Source organism: Elephas maximus, chromosome 10 (assembly GCF_024166365.1).
Source record: "Elephas maximus indicus isolate mEleMax1 chromosome 10, mEleMax1 primary haplotype, whole genome shotgun sequence".
Taxonomy (NCBI): domain Eukaryota; kingdom Metazoa; phylum Chordata; class Mammalia; order Proboscidea; family Elephantidae; genus Elephas; species Elephas maximus.
In genome coordinates this window covers 113,176,581-113,199,775 of record NC_064828.1, presented here as the reverse complement: position 1 = coordinate 113,199,775, position 23,195 = coordinate 113,176,581, and the positions used below count along the sequence as shown (strand labels likewise).

At 57.3% G+C, this 23,195-nt stretch overlaps 1 protein-coding gene across 3 annotated transcripts; it reads right to left on the bottom strand.

The window, feature by feature from the left end:
* Nucleotides 1-13: 13 nt before the first annotated feature.
* DEGS2 (delta 4-desaturase, sphingolipid 2) lies at nucleotides 14-22,940 on the bottom strand. Of its 3 annotated transcripts, none has more exons than XM_049899526.1 (3): nucleotides 22,709-22,940; nucleotides 4,867-5,609; nucleotides 14-94 (listed from the first exon to the last, which is right to left on the bottom strand). In XM_049899526.1, the coding sequence occupies exons 1-3, from the start codon at nucleotides 22,788-22,790 to the stop codon at nucleotides 62-64; spliced, it is 858 nt and encodes a 285-aa protein (XP_049755483.1). In that variant the 5' UTR covers nucleotides 22,791-22,940; the 3' UTR covers nucleotides 14-61. The 3 variants fall into 3 exon arrangements, with proteins under 3 accessions (XP_049755483.1, XP_049755481.1, XP_049755482.1); XM_049899524.1 differs by having other exon boundaries at nucleotides 42-3,082; nucleotides 22,709-22,932; XM_049899525.1 differs by having other exon boundaries at nucleotides 42-3,082; nucleotides 22,638-22,716.
* Between the last annotated feature and the right edge of the window lie 255 nt (nucleotides 22,941-23,195).

Genomic DNA, 23,195 nt, shown 5'->3' with positions numbered 1-23,195 from the left:
CCTCCTGCTCTCGCACCGGCTCCTGACGGGCATCTGGCTGCCCCTGCCTGGGACAGCAGCGTCACAAGGGGGTTGCAGACCTCACCAGGAGACACTATCAGAGGAGGTGACACCAAATGACTGCCTATGAAATTTTTGTGCAGTGTGCCAGCAGAAATTTACTATGTTTCTATAGAAGTATTCTTGTAGTTAGTTACAACAACAAAAACATTTTTCGTAAGCCCATCGGCTAAGACTATGCTGATTTACTTTTTGAACCGTCTGACGCTCTCAGGTCAGAGCTGTGGTCATTGCCCAGTGACGGTGACGCTTCGAGTCACGTGGTTTCCCCTGCACGCACTACAAGCACAGGCTCTTGCTTTCTTTGCTGCCGGTGTTTTTATCGTCGCTGCTTTTGTCACGTTTTCTGGTGTACTGTGGTAAGTAGTATTTGTGAACCTCAGCCAATAACTTTTTTGAGAATGAAGTAGCAATGAAAGGAAAAGGAGGGATACACGGGAACTATGATTCCCAATTAACAGTACAAAAAGCATCGCTAAGGATTCTGTCTGGTCTGGTACAGGAGGCGGTCCACGGGGGTGGTGACGCCATGAGTTACCACACGGAGTAACACCGACCCTAGTGACGCCACTGCCTGGGATGCCCCTCCTCGGGGAGGCCAGAGCCTTGGTCCCCAGGAGTGGCAGGAGAGCACACAGGGCCTTCAACGGTGGCAGTGATGGAGGTGGAGAAGGGGTGTGAGGGGCAGCTCAGGCACCTCGGGCTGGGTGCTCCAGGGCTGGGCCTCAGGTCCTACCTTTGCAAGCCACCCTCCATGGTGACCCCCAGATAGGGGGCCTCCAGATGTAGCCCAAGCAGCAGAGGGACCCGTGCAGTCCAACTGGAACAGGTCTACCATGAGGGCTGGTAGTGAGGCCACCGCGTCAGACAGCTGTGCCTAGAGCCCCCGCAGTGCAGAAATGAGGGTACCTCAGCTTCCACTGCACCCGAACCCTCCAGGGAAGACCACCCACCACCCTGGCCCCCACCCCGTCATTGCTGCCCACTCACACAGCCCTTACTCCAGCCAGGCTGACCGCTGGGGTCTCCAGCCTATCTCCCCAGAACGTGCAGCTCCCAGGGTCACCAGCGAAGGCCTGACCCTCGGCCTCAGCAGCCACTGCCGCGGGAGGTCAGCCCACAGCCAGCAGGCAGGCCTTGTGGGGACCTGGAATCCTGGGACCATTTCTTCTCCAGGGGTCCCACACAGCCTCCCCGGACACTGGGCGATGTGCCTGGCCCAGGCCTGTGGCCCTCTGAGGGCCACGGAGGAGGGAAAGGGGTGCCTGCCTCTTGGGCCCCAGTCTAGCTGACACGGGAGCTACTGTTTCTGGCCAGGCTTAATCCCACTAAATCCTTCCAGCAGTCCTGAAAGATTGTTTAACCCATCAGGTGAGAAGACCAAGGCCCAGGGCTCCCAGCGGCTCCTCTGCAGACCCCACAGCCATGGTCTCCTGCCAGTGGCGCCCAACCCGTCACCCTCCGCATAGCTGTGCTGGGACAGCTGGGGTCCCCCCGTGACCCTGCGGCCTCAGCCTGGCCCATCCCCCGTCCTGGGCATGTTGTGAGGCTCGAAATGCCCCTTTACCTCCATGGGGCCGATAAGGGGACAGAGATGTGGAGGAGCACTGAGCATGGGGTGGGCCAAGCTGGCCCTTGCGCCCTGTGTGCACAAGGTGGGGCAGGGCTCAAAGTTCTCCATAAGGCTCCGCTTCCTGCACAGGGCAAGCCCAGGGGTATCTGGCACGCCAGAGGCCCCTCCCCCGGGCAGCACCTGGCTCAGGCCCGGCCTGGGCTCCATGGCCCTGCCTTCCAGCCTCCTGCTCCTGGGTCAGGAGAGGCAGAGGGAGCCCAACCCACCACCCCACCTCTGAGGTGGTCCTTGGGCCTCAGTCTGCCCTTTCCTCTGGCTGCTGTCCTCTCTGGCAGGAAGGACCCAGCCCAGGTTCCCCTCCTTCCTTCCATCCATCAACCTGAGACCAGGACTCCACCCCGGCTCTCCTGGGCCAAGGGGCTGGTGTGGAGGAGGCCCCTACTTCTCAAATGTGCTCCAACCACCTCTACAGTCAGGACAGACAGAAGCCAAGGGACTGCCAGCTGCTCACTCGGGGCCAAGGTCCCCTGAGCTCCCACCGTCTACTCATCTCTTGTCCACCCACCTGTCCACCTGACCTCTGGCACCTGTTCTGTGAGAAGCCCCTCATGTTGCCACTCGGAGAAGTCTGAGCTGCAGAGGGAGATAGCCCCCGGCCTCAGGCTGAGCCCCATCAGGGTCAGGGAAGGCTCCACGGAGGCAAGGGCTTCAGGTGGAGCTGGAGGTGGCCAGGCCAAGGTAGGGCTGGAGAGCGGGGCAGAGCACCAGGGGGACAGACTGCAGAGCTCAGAGGGGTGGGGAGGATGAGGGCTAGGAATGGGGGCTATCTGCTGCGCTCCCACCCCCCCCCCCCAGGGGCTGGCATCCAGGGCCTCAGGAGGAAGTGTACACCTGCAAGCATGGGAACGGGAGCAGGGCAGAGGGGGCTACAGCTTGGGGCCGTCTCAAGGCCACAGATTCTGGGGCCTCAGAAGCAGGCCACTCCCTCTAAGCACAGTGCCAGGGCTGTGAAAACAAGCACTGAATTTAACGTGGGCCTGGAACACCAGAGAACGGGGCCTCAGGAGGCTGTGGACATGGGGCCTCGGGAGGCTGTGGACACAGTGCCGGTCAGCCGAGCAGACAGGGTCGGCTTCATCCAGGGCAGCATGTCCTGCAAAGCCCGAGGTGCCCCAGACAGTACTGGGGGTTCACAGGGGACTGGAGCAGCGGCCAAGGACGCAGGAACAAAATGCAGCTAGACCAGTTCTGGGGCACTGGGCCACGGGAGGGGGCAGCCAGCAAGCCTCAGTCCTGCGCCCATCACAGGCCGTCCTCCGCCAGCTTGCACACCCGCTTCACCCTGGCATAGGGCCCCAGCGAGTCCTCGAACACAAAGTCCCAGAGAACCTTCACCCATGAGTGGTGCTGCGGCAGGTGGTCATAGTACTCAGGGGCTATCTTCCGTACCTGCAGCAGGGGTGGGCGGCGGTCAGTGGGCTCCCCTCAGTCTGGCCATCCCCTCAGCCTCCCATCCATGGCCCCTTGGGCTCCCAGGGAGAAGGTGAGGGCAGCTGTGCCCAGGACCCTAGGGGAGTCCATAAGAGCACTGCTCCCCAGCCTGCCCCCCTGCAGCCCGCCCTGGGGTGACTGGCGCAGGAGGCCCACAGTGGTCCCACAGCCAGGGCACAGCTGGCTGGAGCCCTGCCGAGCCAGGTTACACACACGCTCCTCAGCCGGCCTTGGATGTCCTTTCCTGCCCAGGCTCTCTGGCTTTGGCACCTGCCATGCCCTTACCTCATCACCCCCTTCTCTGCAGCCTCAGCACTGTGGCCTCCCTCCTCACCCTACAGCACCCCCTGCAGCACCCCCACACCAGACCACCACTCACCTCAGGAAGCACTTGGGCCCCACCACCCAGCGCCTCAGCCTTCCCTACTCTCCAGTACCGTATCTCCTTTATAGCTGACACCACGGCTCAGAGACCAGGGCAGGCGTGCGCAGGAAAGCCCCTTGCTCCCTTCGGGGGGGAAAAGCTCATGGTTGACAGCAGGTATGTCTGCAACTGACGCAGCTTAGATTCTGATCTGTCACCACCTGAGGGGCTGCCCCTCTCTGAGCCTCTGCCTTCTCCCCTGCAACGTGGGAGGTAGACAGCCCCTGCCTCGCAGGCTCCTGGGTAGGGCTCAGGGACACGTGGCACCAGGCGGGACCTCAGGACTGTCAGTGGGAAGGGGACTCAGGGGGCACGGGCCAGGGCACATGCACGCACGCACAGGCAGGTGAACACGTGTGCACACACAGACACCTGCACACACACAAATGTGTACACATGGGGCACACTTAGACGTGCGAATACATGCACGGACCCAAACATATGCACATGTAAGCAAGTAAACACACATGTACAGACACCTGTGCATACAGACCCACACGTGTGCACATGCATGCACAAACATGTACATGTGTGGCACATGCCCAGACATGCTAACGTGTACACATTAGTACATGCACATGCGAGCAGGTGAACACGTGGACATACAGACACCTGCACACAGACCTCCACACATGTACTCACATACACAAATGCGTGCACATAGGGCACGCTCACAGGCACACATTAGCATGTGCACACAGGTGAGTGCACACAGAGCCTTGCATTGTACACTCAGGCTCCTGGACGCCATCCCTGCCCCTTTGCAATGGCCATCTCAGCTTCCTGACCAACCCGACGCTATGGAGGTGCGGGACCTGAACTGCCCAAGCTGTTTGTCGTGTGTTCGGTCATGGCCAAGGGTCTTTTCCTCCCCCTTCCTCCTCTCTCTCTGGAAATTCTCCAGCCCATCTCCCAAAGCAGAGGCATCAGCCCCCATGGCTTCTGCTCCCCAGCACTCAGGCTGAGCCATGAGGGCCCCTGGAGGGTCACAGCAGGGCCACGGGGGCAGGAGACAGGGAAGGGTTTTGCACACAGTACACTAAGGCCACCCTCAGGCCCAGGCTCTGCACAGAAGAGGGAGCTGAGGCGGAGGCAGGCGGTGTGCCCAGGACACAGCCAGTGAGCGTGGAGCAGGATTCAACCAGGTTTTCAGGAAACCAAGGGGCCGGAACTGTAGAATGCCTCTGGGGACCCCACCCCGCCTGAGCCAGCCGGGCATTCACCTACCTCTACCATGTGAGTGCGAGTGACCAAGTGGCCACTCCACAACCAGCACAAAAAGGCCCCCCATGCCCACCCACCCGCCAGCCTGACATACCAGGGGCAGGTTGCAGCCAGGGATGCTAGGGAAGTCATGGTGCTCCACGTGGTAGCCCACATTGAAGGTGATCCAGTTGAGGGGCCCATAGTAAGAGTAGGTCTCGTGACCCTTGAGGAACATGTAGTGCTCAGCCACGAAGTGGCCTGAGATGGGGTGCAGGCCCAGGCCCAGAAAGGAGCTGGCCAGCAGGTAGGCCATGGGCTTGAGCCCCCAGAGGGCAAAGATGGCAGCGTCCACGGCCAGCTGCAGCAGGGCGTTGAGCACCTCCATGCGGGTCACGGTCTTGGGGTTCACACAGAGTGGCCGCAGCGAGTAGAAGAAGGGCTGCAGGGCCAGCCAGAGCAGCTTGCGGGCCGGCGTGCAGAAGAGCCAGCCCTCAAAGTGCGTGGGCACATCCACGTCCAGCCCGTCGCCACCCAGGTAGCGGTGGTGGTCCACGTGGTACTTCTTGAAGGAGGAGGCATAGGGCACGCCTATGGGCAGGTTGGCAAAAATGGCAAACCAGCGGTTGTAGGCAGCGCGGCATGTGCCGAAGGCGGTGTTGTGGGAGATGTCATGGATGGCCAGTGTCAGTGAGTGGTTCACACAGCCGCCGAAGGCATAGGCCCAGAAGAGTAGCCAGCGCCAGGCCAGCCCACGCACCAGGTAGCAGGCCACAAACTGAGCCAGCACCATCCCCAGCACCGTCCACTTGAGGTTTGGGTCCGGCCGCATCAGGGTCTTTATGGCTGGGTACTTGGCTGTGGGCGAGACCAGGAGAGAAGGGGGTGAGGCGGGTACCAGCCCCCAGCTACATGCCCCCCACTGCCTTTCCATTTGTCTATCCATCTTCCATCTCTGTTCTTTTTTCCATCCTTCATCCTTCCTCCCATCTGCTCCTCTTCCTTCCCTCCCTCCCTCCCTCCCTCCCTCCCTTCCTCCCTCCCATCCCTCCTTCCTCCCAATAATCCTCTAAGCCCCAGACAGTGAAATCAGCCCTGCCAGCACCCTCCCATCCCCACCTCAAGGTCCTAGAACAGACAGATGGACACTCAGCTGGAAGGAACAAGTGGACACCCATCTAGAAGGGACAGGTGGACACCGATCTGGAACGGACGGGCAGACTCCCATCTAGAAGGGACACTCATCTAGAAGGGATGGGTGGACACCCATCTAGGACTGGGCACTGTGCTTTCAACAGTCTCGGCCCCATGGGGATACAGAGGCAGGTGGACTTGCCTCCCCACCACCTGAAGCGTCTACGGAGACCCCAGAATGGGAACATCACCTGGCAATCACACCTGGTGCCCAGCACACCGCTGTGTACACAGGCTCGGCCAGCCGTCAGGGCTGCATGGGCACAGGCTCGGTCAGCCATTGGGGCTGGGCACTGACAGAGGCCAAGTGGAGCCAAGGGTGGAAACTCAGACTGGATGTTGAGGGGGAGGGGTGCCGGGGGGGCACTGTGGAGGGCCCCAGCTTTGTCAAAAGTGTCCTCATTCTTAAAACAAACGAGGTCTGCAGGAACTATGATAAAATGTTGAATGCGGTCATTTTGGGTAGTGGGTGCTTTGTTATAGTACCTTTTGTACTTTTCTGTGTTTTTTTGTTTTTTTTTTTTAACAGAAAAGGAAAAAACAAGATGTGTGGGAGTTGGCTGAGCAGGGGGCGGCTTTCCAGGCTGAGAGGAAGCCAGACCCTGCCAGGAAAAGGCCAGAGGAGCAGGATGGGGTGTCAGGGCCTGAAGGGGGTGAGCTGTGGACGTAGAGGCCTTGGGGGCCAGGAGCACTGGACACAGGGGCAGGGCAAGGCAGCTGTGCCTTCTAGAACCCTCTGTACCTGCTCAGTGGGAGGGGGCTGGGGGTCTCGCTCCAGGTGAGAGGTGGATGAGGAGGCAGGTGCTCCATCCAGGGTTGGAAGGGACAGGGCGCAAGTCCCAGGCTCCCAGGGTACGAGCGGACAGACCCTAAGTAATGGACCCAGCATCATTATGTACAGATGGGGAAACTGAGACTAGCAAGGGCAGGGGCTTGTCTGAGGGCACCCTCAGTCAGTCAACACTGGCACCCAGGGTCTGCAGCGTCTCCTCCCCTCTCCTGCCCAGTGGCCTGAGGTCAGCTGGGTGACCCCGGGTTTGCCCTCCCCAATGCCACCCAGTGAACAGGGTCTCCCAGGACAGCGGCAGAGGCGGGCACTCCAGCAGGGTCAGCCAGGCAGAGGTGGAGGTCCAGCCAGCCCTTTCCAACCAACAGCTCGGGTACCTGGTGCACAGGATGGAGGGGACTGGAAGGATGTGGTATGCAGGCTCAGCTGGCCGGAGGCCCCACCAACCAGGCCTCTCATGTCCTCACAGCCCAGGAGGGCAACCAGGGTCCCATTTACAGATGGGGAGACTGAGGCTAGGGTGATGGCTGCCCAGGGTGATGGCTGCCCAGGGTGAGGCTGGGACTCAGCCTGACCTGATGGCGTATCCCTGCCTCTGCCCGAGAGATGCCCTTGGAGTGAGGCGGCTCCTGTAAGGTGTCAGTTACACCTCTTCAGAGGCTGCAGACTATGCAGTGTGTTGGGCTCCCACAGCCTGGCCAGGGCGCACCATCAGTCAGCCCATCACAGCCCGTGCTGTGGCCGGGGGAGCACCATGGGTCGGCCCATCACAGGCTGTGCTGTGGCCAGGGAACACCATCAGCCTGTTACAGCCCATGCTATGACGTTTACAGCCCATGCTATGACGTTCCTACCTGACACAGGGAGCCTGCCCATGGGAGCTGGTGGGGCTGCCCAAGGCCTTATTGGAAAGCAAGTGATGACTCAGCCCCAGGAGGACTTCCAGTCACAGCCACCCAGGAATGGACCAGGCTCGTCAGAGGTGGTGAGCTTCCTGTCTCTGGGGGCACGCAAAGAGGAGCACAGCGTGGGCGAGGGGATTTTGCCCCAGGCAGTGGGGAAACTCGAATTTAAACCCTCCTTTCCAGCTGCCCAGCACAAGCATGGCCTCAGGGTTGGCCAGACCTGCCTGGAATCCTGGCGGGCCCCGACCTGGCTATGTGCACCCCCACCCCTCTCTGAGCCTCAGTTTCCCCAGTGTAAGGTGGCAAGAGCATGATGTGCCTCACAGGGTATCTGTCCCCACCGAAGGATCCTGGCCTCCAGAAGTGATACAGCCGACGGCTGCTGGGAGATGCTGGGAGGGAAGACGGCCCCCGCATCCTGTAACCGCGGGCCTCTCTGACTGGCAAGCCAACAAAATCCCCCAGGTAATGCCGCAGCCATGGAGCAGCGTCTAACTCCGGCTGTCTGCACACCAATGCTCCTGCCAGGCCTGCGTCTCATCTTGCAGTGACGGTAGTTTTGGCTCCAACCAACTGGGCAGCCGCCCCACACACCTCTGAGGACAGGCTGGTGTCAAGTATGAACTGAACCCCACAGAAGCCAACAGAGGCGGCAGACCTGAGATGCCGGGCACCCCCTTCTCCCTACACAAAGGGGTGCCTTGGACCACTGCCACCCAGCCCCCACACTCCCAAAACCACCTGGCCCGTTGACCACAAAGTTCCTGTCCCAGGAAGCCAGCCAAGGAAATTGCCCAACGAGATCCACAGGGCGGTGGTCACAGAGTATGTGGAGAAGCAGAACTTTGGAGAGCTATGGGCCCACCCAACAGGAACACGGGGACCGCAGAGTTGGAGTGGGGGGCGTTCAGGGTGGGCTCAGATGCAGGCTAGCCAGGGTTCAAATCCCAGCTCCCAGCTCCATTTCTGCACCATGAACGGTGCACTGGGAGCATTAGTGAGGTGAGGCCTGAGAAGGCCTGGACCACATAGGCTCAGAGCCAGCGCCCCCATTAATCACCCGCCACTACTGCTGCACAAGAGACCAGCCTGTGGGTTAAGGGCAGATGGCAGGAATGCTGCCTGCAGATGTTTACAGCTGTGTAAAGTGCGTTACAAGAGCTAGAAGGTGTGGGAACGATCATGATGGAATATGAAGGTGGCAAATTAGGGTGATGAATTGTTTTTCTCACGGCCCTGCCCACATTGCCTAAACGACTGCCTGTGTGATGGGAGGGGACTGTGGGGCTCCAGGTTGGCCCCATGTGTCCCAGGCAGGCCCAGAGGTGGGGACAGGCCCAAAGGTTCTAGCACTTTAAGCCATGAGAGAGAGCCGTTCTCATGATGAAGAAAGATCTGGCAACCACAGCAGGCACCACCTGTGGGTTCATCGTACTGTGGTGGTTTGTGGGTTGCCCTGATTCTGGGAGCTATGCCACCAGTATTTCAATTACCAGCAGGATGGCCCATGGTAGACAGACTTCAGCAGAGCTTCCAGACTAAGACAGACAGACTAGGAAAAAAGGCTTGGTGATCTACTTCCAAAATCAGCCAGTGAAAACCCTACCAATCATATGGGATCAAAACAACAAAAGCAATCCAAGACGTTAGATATAGGAACTTTAGGGGGCGGTGAGTTTATGTTACCGGGGGAGGAACAACTCAGAAAAGGAGGGTGGGAATGGCTGCGTGACTGGAAGAATGCCATCCACAGCGCCGAGCTGCACAAGTAGAAACAGCTGAGTTGGCATATGCTCTGTTGTGTATATTCTCAACAATAACAAATTTTTTTTAAAAGTGTTAGTGTCAGAGTTAAGCTCTGACAAACTGCAGGTGGCCCCATCTAAGTGATTTAACGTATCTGTACCTCAGTTTCCCCTTTTGAAAAATAAAAGCGTTTGAACTAGATTATCTCTAGTTTTTTAGATGATAAAAATGTTCCAAAATTGACAGTGGTGTTGGTGGCACGTGTCTGCGAAGATACTAAAAACCACTGAATTGTACACTTCCAACGGGTGAACTGTATAATATGTGAATGATATCTCAATGAAACTGTTAAAAAAAAAAAAACTCTATGGATCACAACAAAACATTGTCTGATATAGCACTAGAAGATGAGGCCCCTAGATTGGAAGGCACCACACAGTGGCCAAAACAATGGACTCAAGAATACCAGTACACAAGGGGACGGAGCAGGACCTGGTGAGGTCTCCTTCTGTTGTACATAAATCTGAGCTAATTGGACAGCAACTGACAGCAGAGACGCCTACCTTCTAATCCCTGACCTGTGACTACGTTACCTGAGAGCTGGGGGAGGTGGGTGGCGGGCATTAAGGCTGCCATTGGAATTAAGATTGTTGATATAGCCGACTTTAAGACAGGGAGGTGGCCCTGAATTATGTGTGGACCCAATGTAATCACAGGGTTCTTAACAGTGGAAAAGAGGACAGGACAGGAGGTCCCAGTGAGGCCATGTGAGGAGGACTCGAAACACCACACTGCTGCTGGCTTTGATGATGGAGGAGGGGCCAGGAGTCCAGGAATGTGGGCGGCCTCTGGAAGCTGGAAAAAGCAAGGAACCAATTCTCTCCTAGAGCCTCCAGAGGGAAAGCAAGTCTGCTGACACCTTGATTCTAGCCTTGTAATTCTCACGTCAGACTTCTGACCGCCAGAACTGTAATAACTGGTGTTGATTCAGGCCACTCAGGTGGTGGTAGCTTGTTACAGCAGCAAGAGGAGACTCCTACAGCCTGGCCTGGTAGTGAGGAAGCAATGGGGACCCTGCCAGCCCCAGAGCTGCTGGGAGCCAAGTCAGGGAGCCACCATGCCTTGTCCTCCTCCCCTCACCTTCCCCAGCCAGTGCTGGGCACAGAGGGTTGTCGGGCTCAGCCCCCAGTTGCCAGCATGGCACATGCCCATCATGGCCCCACCTGCAAGAGAGACAGCCTGGGAGGCTGACATATGGGTCACACACGTGCCTCCACTGGGGAGGGATAGATGGGGGGGGCCAGTGAATGGGGAGGGTGAGTTCAGGGACAGCCTCGTCCCAGCTCCTGCTTGCCCAAAGAGGGCCAGATAAGTGGCCCCGCTTCAGGGCAGTCCCTCATTCCGCCCGGGAGATGATCCTCCCAGCCTGGCGGTGGGGAACCAGCAGCCAGCAGCAAGGTGGACCAGGGCAAGAAGGAACCTGCCAGCAGCCTGGGCACAATGCCAGGGAAACGGCATGCAAAGTCCAAGTTTTTGCATACCTGGCCCTGGGCGGCTGCTACCACCTCACCAAGGGCAACCCCAGCCCAGCCTCCCCAGCACTAGGAAGCTGCTCAAGCAAGGCCACCAGCTTAGCTACACCACTCCCCCACCCCCTCAGGAGGTCAGTGGCCCCTGCTTCCCCTTGGAAGGAGGCCAAGCCTGGGAGCAGAGGCTCCCGGGCTGGCCACACCTGTGCCAGAGGAGCTGCAGAAAGGTGAGTGCCGGAGTGGTTGGTGGGAACTGGCCTGTGGTTCTTGGCTTCAAGCCAGCACACGCCAGCCACTCCCATGCCTGGGAGGTGAGGGCAACAGCAGGGCCTGGCAGCTGCAGCCTTGGACAACAGGCCTCGGTTTTCCCATCTGTAGAGCATGGATGATAATAAGTCTTACCTGTGGGGCAGGATGTGGGTGGAGCAAATGAGAGCACACTGGGGGACCAGGCACACGTGCCCTCCTCTCCCACCGACCTGCCCGACCAACCTTCAGGGAGCCCCGCACCCCCTTCTCCTTTCCCCAGCATTTCCCACACTCGGCTGCCCCCAACCCCACCTTCTCTCTGGTCACTGCCTGGGTCACCTCAGCAGCCCCACCCTGGACACCAGACAGAAAGAAATACGCAGCAGAGAAGGAAAGCCCCTACTCTGCTGGTCCCACCCCCAGCAGGGAACCGGTCCTGTCTCCCCAGGACCAGGCTCACACCACCCCCCTGTCCCGAGGCTGCCCTTCTCAGGCTCCACGGCCACATTGCGGCCAGCCCACCCGGCACCGAGCCATTACAGACCCCACTGATGACACTGGGCAGATTCCAGCTTTGCCTTGTTCCAGAGAAAGCTGCTGCGTGGAGCAGCTCGGGCCTGGGTGCCCACCCCACATGCAGGCACATCCCCTAGGCTGTCCTAGCACAGGCACCGTCCCGTGTGGCCTGGACAAGCCCTGGCCCCACTGGCTGCCCACCCCCTCCCGCCTCCGTCTCCTCACTGGGAATGGGGTGAGGCTTCCCTATGCCCATGGGGCTGTGGTGAGGCTGATGGCGGGCCTGCACCCAGGGCACAGCACTCAGGACATGAGCTGTTACCGCCATCATTAGCTTTCCAGTCCAAGAGTAAAAATGCTCCATGTCTGGCTTCTGGGGCTGAGGACAAGCTGCTCTCGAAGGGACGGTTGACACCCAGGCTGGTTTTGACCCATGAGAGCAGCCCAACACCCAGGCCACGTGGGAGTCACAGGCCCAGCCAGGCCTCCTGCTGGAAACAGCTACAAACTGGGCGGCGAGACGAAGCTGTCTGGACACCGAACACAGGCTCATAGGATGTGACCCCTTCTGCCTGGAGGCACTCTCTGGGCCCAGGGCAGGCAGGAGGAGCCCCAGAGAACCCAGCAGCCTAGTGGAGCATGCAGATGGGGTTTGGGGGACAGAGAGGAGCCCCAGAGAGCACGGCAGCCTAGTAGAGCACACAGATGGGGTTCAGGGGGCAGAAAGGAGCCCCAGAGAGCACGGCAGCCTCACCAAGCATGCAGATGGGGTTCGGGGGGCAGAGAGGAGCTCTAGAGAGCAGCGCAGGCCCCTTGGGGCTCTGGCTGGAAGCACATGCAGCCAGGACCCCATGAGGCCTCTCAAAGAACAGCAACCTCGGAGCTGGGGGCCCAAGGGAGACCCCAGAGGTGGTCCAGGCTGGGAGACACAGGGCCGTGACCCGCCGGAAAGGAGACTTCCCCAACACCTGAGCCTTCTTAGGGGGCTGCCCTGGGCCTGTCCCAGCCACCTGCAAACAGGACCGAGCTGAACCGTCGGCAAATCAACTCTCTCATAGAAAACTAAAATATCTAATTTCCAACTCCAGAGCTTCCAGGTGCATGGTGGGAGTGGGGCCGGGGGACGCCCAGGGAGATGCCGAAGGGCCACTGGCCATGCAGACAGAAGCTCACAAGAGGCCAAGGTTACTTTGGGCGGAACAGTCAGGATGCAGTGGTAACGGATGCCTCAGGCTCAGAGGTGTCCAGTCACTGGGGGCCAAGAAGAGTCATGGGCAGGAAGGTGGGAAATCACCCACTGGATTTAGCAGGAGCCACCTCAGCATGTCGGGGGTCAGGTGGCACAGAGATGAGGAAGGGAGGGGTGGACACAGCAAGGGGGCAGGGAAGGGGGATGGGACAGCAGGAGAGGATGGAGATACCAGAGAGGGGTGAGGGAGATGCAAGGAGGTGCTGGCCCTGTAGGAGGGAGCCTCTTCCAGGGGGTCGAGGTCAGGAAGACAGGGAGGGCAATGGACCACAGGAGAGCCGGAAGGCCCGAAGAGGAAGCAAAGGAAGAGGAAAAGGGAGAGAAACCCGCGCAGCCTGATGGAGGTCCCTGAGCCACTGGGCAGTGCAGCAGAGCCTGAGGCCCTGGCCAGACATTTGAACCTGGCCCAGCCCAGTCAGCCTCTGGGTTGCTCAGGGTCTCAGCTGACCTTGGCTGTGACCTTGTCCCACAAGCCTCTGAGTGTCAGATGACAGCAGGAGACGAATGGGTCTGGAGGGCTCAGCTCAGGGCCAGGGGACAGCCACCGGGACCAAAGACAGACCCATGAAGGTGGATCTCCAGCAGTGTCCCTGAGGGGGCCCAAGGCTGGAGGCCACTGGCCATGAGCACAGCCATTGCCGGAAGTCACCCTGTCCCAGTTTGACACAGGAAGGGGTGCTGCGAGGTCCAGGGAGGCTCAAGGAAGGGCCCAAGATCACACCAAGGACGATGGAGCCCAGGCTGAACCGGGAGCTGCCATAAGGCCTGCAGCAGACAGGGCTGGATGGGGGTTCTCCTCCACCATCGTGTGGTGGGCGGGACATCTGACACACACTCTTCAGGTGGCCCATGGGATGGGTGCACCCCAATTTTAGTGATGTGGAAACAGAGGCTCCACCAAAGATGAAGCAAGCTGCCTGCCTTCCACCAGCCACTCCAGAGATGAGGAAGAGGCTTTGAAGAGATGCCGCAGCCCCCAGGGAGCCTTTTCCTGGAGCTGGGCTACTGCAGACAAGGCCTTCAGAGAAATCCCAGGTCTGAGTTCAGGAGAGCCACACCCAACCCTGAGCGGGATGCTGTGTGCCCTGAGGCAAGCCTCCACTCCCTCTGGGCTCCTTCCTTCTTCTCACTCTAAGGTGCCTGCCCCCTCTGACATCAGGTGGAGGTAAGGTCCTCCCTTGGGGCTGCAGACACAAGGCCCCACACAGGGGCCCCTGGGTGAGGCAGAGAGAGGAGGTGGAAGCTGCTGAGTGGGGGGCACCCTTAGCAGACGTGTTCACAAAGGCCCCAAACAGCAGAGCAGGAGGGGGACCTGCTGGGAGTGAGGGCACTCAGACCCCAGCCCAGAGAACATTCCCACCATCCTTTGGCTCTGAAGGATACTTGGCTTTGCCAGAAATTGTCAGAATTTCTCAGAAAAAATTTGTCAGAAACTCTCCTGACAGAGTTTTCTGTGCCAACAAGGGAAGGTGGCAGAACCAGGCAGCCAGGCAAGGAGGCTGCTGGCCTTTGCCTATGCAGGTGGCAGAAGAGGGTCCCAGGGCAGCAGGCTCTTTCTCCCAGCTGCTGGGTGTCCCACCCCAGCCCTATCCCAACTGGGTGGCGATAAAGTCACTTCTCTCTTGTCTTGGGCAGAATTCTCAGGAGCACATTGGACTCTTTATCACTTCTACTCTGGACCCCTCCATACCCCTAGGCCGTGGCACTATCTAGGGTTGGACATACCCACAGCTTTCCCACCCATTGCCATTGAGTCAATTCCAACTCATAACAACCCCATAGGACAGAGTAGAACTGTCCTATAGGGTTTCCAAGGCTTGTAAATGTTTATGGAAGCAGACCGCACATCTTTCTTCTGCAGAGTGGCTGGTGGGTTCAAATTGCTGACCTTTAAGTCAGCAGCTGAGTGCTTAACCACTGCGCCCAGAAGGCCTACCCATACATACATACCCATTGCCATCCAGTCAATTCTGTCTCATAGCAACCCCATAAGACAGAGTAGAACTGCCCCATAGGATTTCCAAGGAGCAGCTGGTGGATTCGAACTGCCAACCTTCTGGTTAGCAGCCAAGCTCTTTAACCACCATGCAACCAGGGCTCCCTAGGAGGCCTCAGGAGGCCAAATGCCATCACATGACAATTACTCACTGGGTACAGGGAAGGGAAGTTGTCCTTGCCATTCCTTTTCATCACCCAAATTTCAAACATTCCACCCCATACACCTAGTCAGCTGACCCACTCACAGCTGCTCACCTGCTCGCCTGCTCACCTGCTCATCTGCTCCCCAGCTCCCATTTGACCCAGTTTGGCCACAAAGCTGCTCTGTGTTGGTAATGCCAACTGGTGGCTGAAGAAGGAAATGCTTAGATACAACACCCACCTCAAAGGGATCAGGCGCCCAGTGTTCTTTTTCCTCACATTTCCCTCACCCGTGGTCAGGTAACTTTACCTCTGGCAAGCCTCACCTCACAAAGACATCCAAAGCCCTCTTAATCCCCTCCTTCCTAAACATCTTTCTTCCAGCACTGTCCCTAATGCTTTGGTCAGCTGCCTTCCCACAGCCCATTCTTTCCCACCTCTTTTTCAGTTTCTGAGCCAAAAGATAAGCCTAACCACATCTAGTCAGTGTGAGAGACACTTTGAGGACCCAGGTCGACAAAGAAAAGATAGAAAGTGACTCAAAGTGCCTTCAGGGGCCACTGTATGCCACCTCCTCATCTGTCTCTGGCTAAACCTGCTATTCATTCTACGGAAAAATGTTTGCTGAAGGTCTGTGAAGAGCCAGGCACTGGATCACATAGACAGGAGGGGCTCCCAGGCAGAGCGGGAGTGGGGGAGCGGCGCCATACCTGCAGAGACACATCACAGGGTGTCCAGGAGCCGAGAGAGGGACACACACACACACAAGTCCTGTGACATTTTAGCTGAAAGTTGAAACATGAAGAATTTTCTTATAAGAATATGAAGGCGGCTAGGGTGGGAATGAGAAGAGACTTGGAGAGGTCATGAAGGACCATTTGGGGTGATGGAAATGTTCTAAAATGGATTACGGGAATGGTTGCACAACACTGTCTACTAAATATCACCAAACCGTACCCTTAAATTGAGTGAATTCTATGCTGTGTAAAGTATACCTCCATAAAGCTGTTAATAAATAAAAGGATCAATGCAGCACTTTTCACAATAGCCAAAAGGTGGAAGCAACCAGAATTGTCCATCAACAGATGAGAGGATAGACAGAATGTGGCAAGTAAAAACACACATGGAATCCTATTCAGCCATGAAGAGAAATAAAGACCTGACACACACCACAACATGGGCGAACCTTGAAAACATCATGCCGAGCGAGAAAAGTCAGTCGAAAAAGGAAAAGTATCATCTGACCTCACTTGTGTGAAATAACCAAAGGCTATTAGTGGTTTTCAGGGGTGGGAAGAAGGGGGAGAGGGGGAGCTTTTGCTTCAGCGACAATAAATGGATGTTAATGGTGACGGAATGGTTTAGGAAAGAAGAGAGAGAAAAATGTAATCAATGTCACTGATTGTACAATGCACGCAGTGTTGAAATGACATGTTTCATTATGTATATATTTTCACCACAATTAAAAATAAATAAATAAAGGACAAAGGGTAAAGAAGTGCCAGGTGGCAGAAACAACACACACCTCGATATGCGGGCTAGAACGACTGAGAAAAAAGGGGGCACGAGAGCAATCAACTGCATATGGGCATGTGATGGGAACCAGAGGATGGGACAGTGGCGCTCTTCAGGTATTGGGACAGAGAAGAAAGTCACAGAGAGGCATGGCACAGTGCAGCAGTTAACAGCAAGTACTCAGTAAAAGACCGTGGATAAACTAGGGAAGATATTTGTTCCATGGAGCAAAGGGTTAGTATAAGTAATATATTTTTAAATCCTTATAAATCAAGAAAAATAAATATCCCAATAGAAAAATGAACCGAGGGCATGAATAGAAATTTCACAAAAGAAGAACAGTGAAATTAAAACCCAGACCCAGTGCCATCGAGTCGATTCCAACTCCTAGCGACCCTACAGGACAGAGTAGAACTGCCCCGTAGTTTCCAAGGAGCGCCTGGCGGATTTGAACTGCCGACCCTTTGGTTAGCAGCTGTAGCACTTAACCACTACGCCACTAGGGTTAAGGGAGGAATATTCAGCCTCACAAATCAGGTTAGAAATACCCATGAAAACGAGATGTTTTCAACCTATCAAATTGGCAAAGTTTAAGCTGCCAGACAGCAGTGGGGCTGACAGGTCCCTGGTCCCACTCGGGAGGGAAGTCTGTGCAACAACGTTTGTGGCAGTATTTGACTGGAAACAGCAGCTTTGTGAAGGTGCCTGACCCCCAATTGGTTCACTCAGCCATCAAGTCGCTGACTGTTTACCAAGGAGCCGCTGTGTGCCAGACACTGTGGAAACAGCCATGGTCTAGGAGGTCCTGCCCCCACCCTCAGGAAGCACAGAGTTGGGTGGAGGAGTTGGAAAATTAGACCAATCACCACACAAATCTATACAGATGGTGGGGTGGACAACAGTGCAAACGCTCTGAGGTAAAACTCCACGGCATTCTGACGAAGAATAGAGGAGGAGTTTAAGTGGGGGATCAACTTGATGGCAACTGAAAAAAACACTCAAGGAGGGGCGGTGAGGTGTGGGGTCAGCTCACATCAGCCCCAAGAACCAATTACGTGCATCACTTCCAACCCCAAGCTCAGTGACACACATTGGAGCTGGAAACCAGCCATGATGGAAGAATTTATACCACGGAAATTGGCCGGCGCTACTAAGCAGGGCTTTTTGGTCCCTCCAGAGAGGCAATTGTTAAACATTTACCAGCATGTCACTAATGGGCGTGGGTGTGGGTGTGTGAGAAAAGAACATTTAAGCTGAGACCTGAAGGAGCGTAGTTCAGTAGATGAAGAGTGGAGGGAAAGAATGCAAGCAGAGGAAGCAGCATTTGCAAAAGCCATGAAGTGGGAGACGGGAAGATGGCGGTGCATCCCACCAGTAGCTAGAGGGTGAAGAGTAAGGAGAAAGGACTAAGGGCACCCATTAGCCAGGGCAGGGACTGGGATTTTAGCAACAGAGGCCCTCGGAGAATCTGAGCAGGAGAGGGGGTGATCAGATCAAGAAAGGGTCCTGGAGAAGCCCCCTTAGGGATCACCTCTTTTCTGTCCTGTGTACCAGGCACCCCACCACCCCTTCCCACCCAATTTAGGGTCATTGTTCCTTTTCTTTTCTTGGAGAGCGACTGTTCTCTGCTGTAATCATGTGATGCTGTGGGGCCTGCCCATCAAAGCCCCCTGCCCCTGGAGAAAACCAAAAAAAAAAAAAAAAAACCAGTTGTCATCAAGTCAACCCCAACTCATGGGGACTCTAACCCCCTGTGTGTCAAAGTAGAACTGTACTCTGTAGGTTTTCAACGGCTGATTTTTCATAAGTAGATTGCCAGGCCTTCCTCCCAAGGTTTCCCTGGGTAGGCTCAAACCTCCAACCTTTTGGTTAGAAGCCAAGCCCGTTAACTGTTTGCACCACCCAAAAAAACTCAAACAAACTAGGGGCCGTCAAGTTGATTCTGACTCATGGCGACTCCGTGGGTGACAGAGTAGAGCTTGCTCCATAGGGCTTTCTTGGCTGTGACCTTTATGGAAGCACGTAGCCAGATCTTTTTTTAGCAGAGTCACTGGATAGGTTTGAACCCGCCAACTTTTTGGTTAGCAGCCTATCACAAACCTCTTGTGCCACCCAGGGGAGCTAAATCCCAAGTCTGGTTAATCCCAGGACTCGTAGCTCTGGCCAGAGAGTAATCAGTGCAAGCGGGGAAGTCCCATTGCTCAAGCCAGGACATTCAGGGCTCTTCCCAGGGCAGGAGGGGAGCAGGGCTCGTCCCAGGGCAGGAGGGGAGGGGAGCACCTCTCTTTGCTCTTGGATCCGATAACTGTGTCAACACAGGCCTGGAGCTGCCTGCGGGAGGATGAGGTGGATGTACTGACTGCAGCAGGGACAAGCAGGAACAGACAGAGTGGTCCTGTGACCCGCCGGCACCCCACCCCTGGACCAACATCTTCCCCTCGAAGCTTCGGCGGTCCTGTGCAGGCTTCCACAGCTGGCCACAGCCAAATTCCCAGCCAGGCCTTTCCTAAGCAAATAATCCAACCGCAACAGCCTCACTTCCCTGTTCCAGCTTTTGTTTTCCTTTGATTATTTGAATGTTTTTACCATGTACGCGTCTTACTTTCATAATTCAAAAAAAAAACAAAATCACAAAGCTCTGTCTTTGAAAGCCAAATCCCAAGCCCGGTTTTAACTCTCCTGGCGGCACCTGATTTAGTCTCTGATGGGACCAGAGTCTCGCTGGCTCCTTTCCTGCCCTCCTAGGACTGGGAGCCTCGGCACTGGCCTGGACGACATGGGCCTTAGGGGCTGCAGTGGAAACCCATTTTCCTAGGACCCTGTGCCCTGGGGAGCCTGCCCCACCCCAGCCAAGCCTGGCCCTGGACTTTGGCCCTGCCCACGGAGCACCTGCAGCCAGCTCTCGCACGTACTGTCTGGGTTCTGACTCTGAGATTAGGATCTTCATTGCAAATTCATGGTCCACAGGAGACTGGCGTGGGCTGACCAGCCACCTGGGTGGGGCTGGAGTTCATCCTGGTTCAGGCAGGCATCAGCTCGGAGGCCCTCAGGCTGTGTGGCCCTGAGCAAGTCGCTCCCCCTCTCTGAGCCCCACTCTCCACCCCTGTAAAGAGATGTTTGCAGTTAACCTAGGATTTGTCTTTGGGCTGGGGACAGCACGGGTGCCAAGACAGCAGAGCTGGACAGGCCGTCCTGCCCTGGGGAGCCCCTGCCTGTCTGAGCGATCATTACCACTGCAGAGACATATTCTGAGCCCTGGGTGGTGCACTCTGCTGCTAACTGAAAGGCTGAAGTTTCAAGTTCACACAGAAGCACAGGAGAAGAAAGACCTGGCAATCTACTTCCAAAAACTCAGGCACTGAAGACCATGTGCAGCACAGTTCTCCCCCGACACACACGGGGTCACCACGAGCTGGGGCTGACCCAGTGTCACCTGGAGCGGGGCCAAGCACTTTACACTTGACCTCATTTAATTAGCATAACAACTCCACAGGGAAGTACTATCATTAACAACGTTGAACTTGTCCACACCTCCATCTCCTCATCTGTATAAGGACCTGCCCAGGGTCACATAGCTGGGGATGACCCACAGGAATGGGTGCTGGGGTTCTGGCCAGGGAGATGGCTCCACAGCCAAGCTCTGGACCTGTGCAACCTGCCCCACTGAGACAAGAGCCGGGTGGGCTAGGGCATGGAGGGAAATGCAGAGAAGGGCCCTCACCCAGCCTGGCCCGTGAGGGCAGCCAGGAGGGCTTCCTGCAGTAAGTGGATGTGAACCAAGCCCAGGAGGACTTGGCAAGACTGAGCAAGGCAGAACAGGGAGGAAGATGTCCAGGTGGGAAGAGCTCTTGCACATGCCTGTGAGGGAGTGAGAATGCAAATTCCAGGATCCGTAGTTCAAAATGGGGGGGGGGGGACAGCACCAGATGGAGATGGGGCATGGGCCACACTACCTGAGAGCCAGCCCCTGAGAATCTGTGCTGCCTTATCCCGGGCCCCAGAGGAGACCCTTCCCTCACCTCCAAGTCATCCAATCCTTCCCAGCCACCACCTCCAGGAAGTCTCCTGGATTGGCTTCAGTACCCCAGCATCTCTCTAGAGAAAGATCCTTCCTCACATCCTGGACTGCCAGGTACCTCACTGAACACCTTCCCATTCAATATCTCATTTCATCCTCACACCCACTCTGCCAGCCAGGGTTGACTGTGCCCATTTTGCAGACTGGGACAGTGAGGCTGCAGCCCAGAGTATCTGGACCTTTCAAGTGTCTGGCTCTGGGGTAGACCCAGACTGCTGCTCTGTGGACCACGAGCTCCTGGAGGCCAGGACTCCGGCTGCAGTGTCTTCTCTCCCAGCCGTCTCCTCCTGGGGCCAGGGGCAATGAGTCCTGCTAGGCGAAGCCTGCTGACAGCCTGGGGCAGGGAAGGAAATGTGGGCAGGTCTGCAGAGCCCCCTGCTCCAGCCTCAGCCCTTTCTTGGACCTGGCCTCCTCATGTGGTATGTGGGAAGAGGGGACCACTCCCAGGAAGTTCCCAGGTGTAGGGGCAGGAATGCTACTGCCCGTGAGACCATAAACAGTGCTGGGTTAAGGCTCACCTAACAGGAGAAAACCAGAAAGCTCACAAACCTACTCAGGATTTCCAGCCCCGGAAGCCCAGTTCCATCTAGTTACAGCAGTGCTGACCCTTAAAGACATTTCTTGTTTGAAATATTTAAATGGAATAGGGTAAATATTTCCATGGTCTTGGGTTGGAGCAGGAAGACACCAAAGCACAAAACTATAAAGAAAAAGGCCAATAAACGACTGCATTAAAAAAAAAAAAGCCACTGTGATAACAAAAGAGAAATTTAAACAAGGGAAATATTTGCGACATATAGGACAGACAAAGGGTTAAAAACCTCCTGTACAAAGGGTTCTAACAAATAACAAGCAAAAGAAATAAACAAAAGGGGCCAGTTAAAGTATGAAAGGCAACCACCAAATAAATGCAAATCAAACCCACAATGAAACAGTCTCGTTTAGTCAATCTGACTGACTAAGATTAAAACGTTTGCCAACGCTGGGTGTTGGCCAGGGCGTGGGGAAACCCGGAACGTGTCCACGAGGAGCGCGTCCCACGACGCTGGGAGCAGGCCTGACGAAGCCTGTGCAGGGGCGACTTGGAGGCATCTCTAATAAACGCAGTTCGTCTAATAAAAGTGTGAGCCCTTTAACCCCATAAAGCCGGGTAAAGTCCTGTGCCTGCTGGGCGGATCCCGAGAAATAACCAGCTTGTGGGTTAGTCAGGCCGCCCACCAGAACGAGGGTGAATTCGCAGAGTGGGTGCCCGTGGAGGTAGAGATGGCCTAGCGGGAGCATTTAACGACACGCGAGGCGGCCACCACGTGTTGAGCTATAAGGTACATGACGGAATGCACAGAATTCTTCGGTACAATCTTGTTTAAAAATTAAAAAAAAAAAAAAGTGCCGCCTTTGCTTCCTTCTCAGCGCTCACCGCGCCTGGAGCTCCCCAACTGCCGATGGACGTGGTGGCATCGCCGCCTGCCTGGCGCGGGACCCAGGAGCTCCGCACACAGCAGGCGCCCAGGCGCTGCGGCTAAGGACCCGCCGCCGACGAGCTGTCCCCGTGGGCAGGGTCGGCGCGTCCGGCACTCGGACCGCGTCCCCGGAAGCCTCTCCTGCGCGGTCGCGCATCCGCGCCCGGAGTTCACTCCCCGGTCCCGGGCCCCGGCCCCGGGAGTGGCCCTCTTCCCACTACCAGATTGGAGCAGGCGACACGGGCGCCCAACGCACCCTGGCTGCTCGGGTCCAGGCTCGGGGACGCGAGGGGTGTCAGACCCGGGTGGTGAGTCCTGGGGTACCTCGAGCGGGCACGGCGCGGATCCTCCGTGCAGCGGGCGTGGGCGTGCCCTTCGGCACCAGGACGACCCCGGTTCCGGCGCGCCCAGACCCTGATGGCCCCTGGCGCCCATGCCCCGTGCTCGCCCAGCATCATGCAGCCCCCGTTCGGGCTCGCTCCGACCCCGATGGTCCCTGGCGCCCCAGCCCGCACTCACCCAGCATCGGGCGGCCCTGGCCGCAGTTCGCCCGAACCCCACTGGCCCCCGGTGCCGGCGCCCACGCTCACCCAGCATCTCCTTGCGCCGCTGCGTGTGCGGCTGGTCGGTGTAGACCCACTCGAAGTCGCTGCGGCCCGCGCAGTTGCCCATGGCTGGGCCGGCGGCGTGGCGAGTCGGCGCTCCACCTGCGGAGGCCCGGCGCCGAGAGTCAAGTTCAAGTCGCTGGGGCGGGCGGGGCCAGGTGCGCCCGAAGCGCGGAGGGGGCCGGGCTCCCGGCGGGCGGGGTCAGAAGCTCGGGCGCCTCCCGGCTGGACTGGGCCGACCTCTCCGCAGCCTCGGGGTGCCCCCGATGGAAAAGGGGTGAGAGCGCTCCCGGGCCGCGGCGGCCGCGCGGGACCTGCCAGAGTCCGGGCTCCGTTTGCGTGGGGAGCAGCTGCCGCCTGCAGGCCGCCCGGCTCCACTGAGGCGCCGAGGCTGCCGAGCGCCAGCTCTCTGCTCGGCCCAGCCCCGCTCGCGGTTCAGCCTCGCTGACAGAGGAGCCGGCAACTCCCACTC

Coding starts and splice junctions, on each gene's coding strand:
- DEGS2 (XM_049899524.1), bottom strand. CDS start 22,790: ATGGGCAACTGCGCGGGCCGCAGCGACTTCGAGTGGGTCTACACCGAC. Junction 5,610..22,708: donor GCGGCGCAAGGAGATGCTGG/GTGAGCGTGGGC, acceptor TCTCGCCCACAG/CCAAGTACCCAGCCATAAAG. Junction 3,083..4,866: donor CTGGCTGCAACCTGCCCCTG/GTATGTCAGGCT, acceptor CCCCTGCTGCAG/GTACGGAAGATAGCCCCTGA.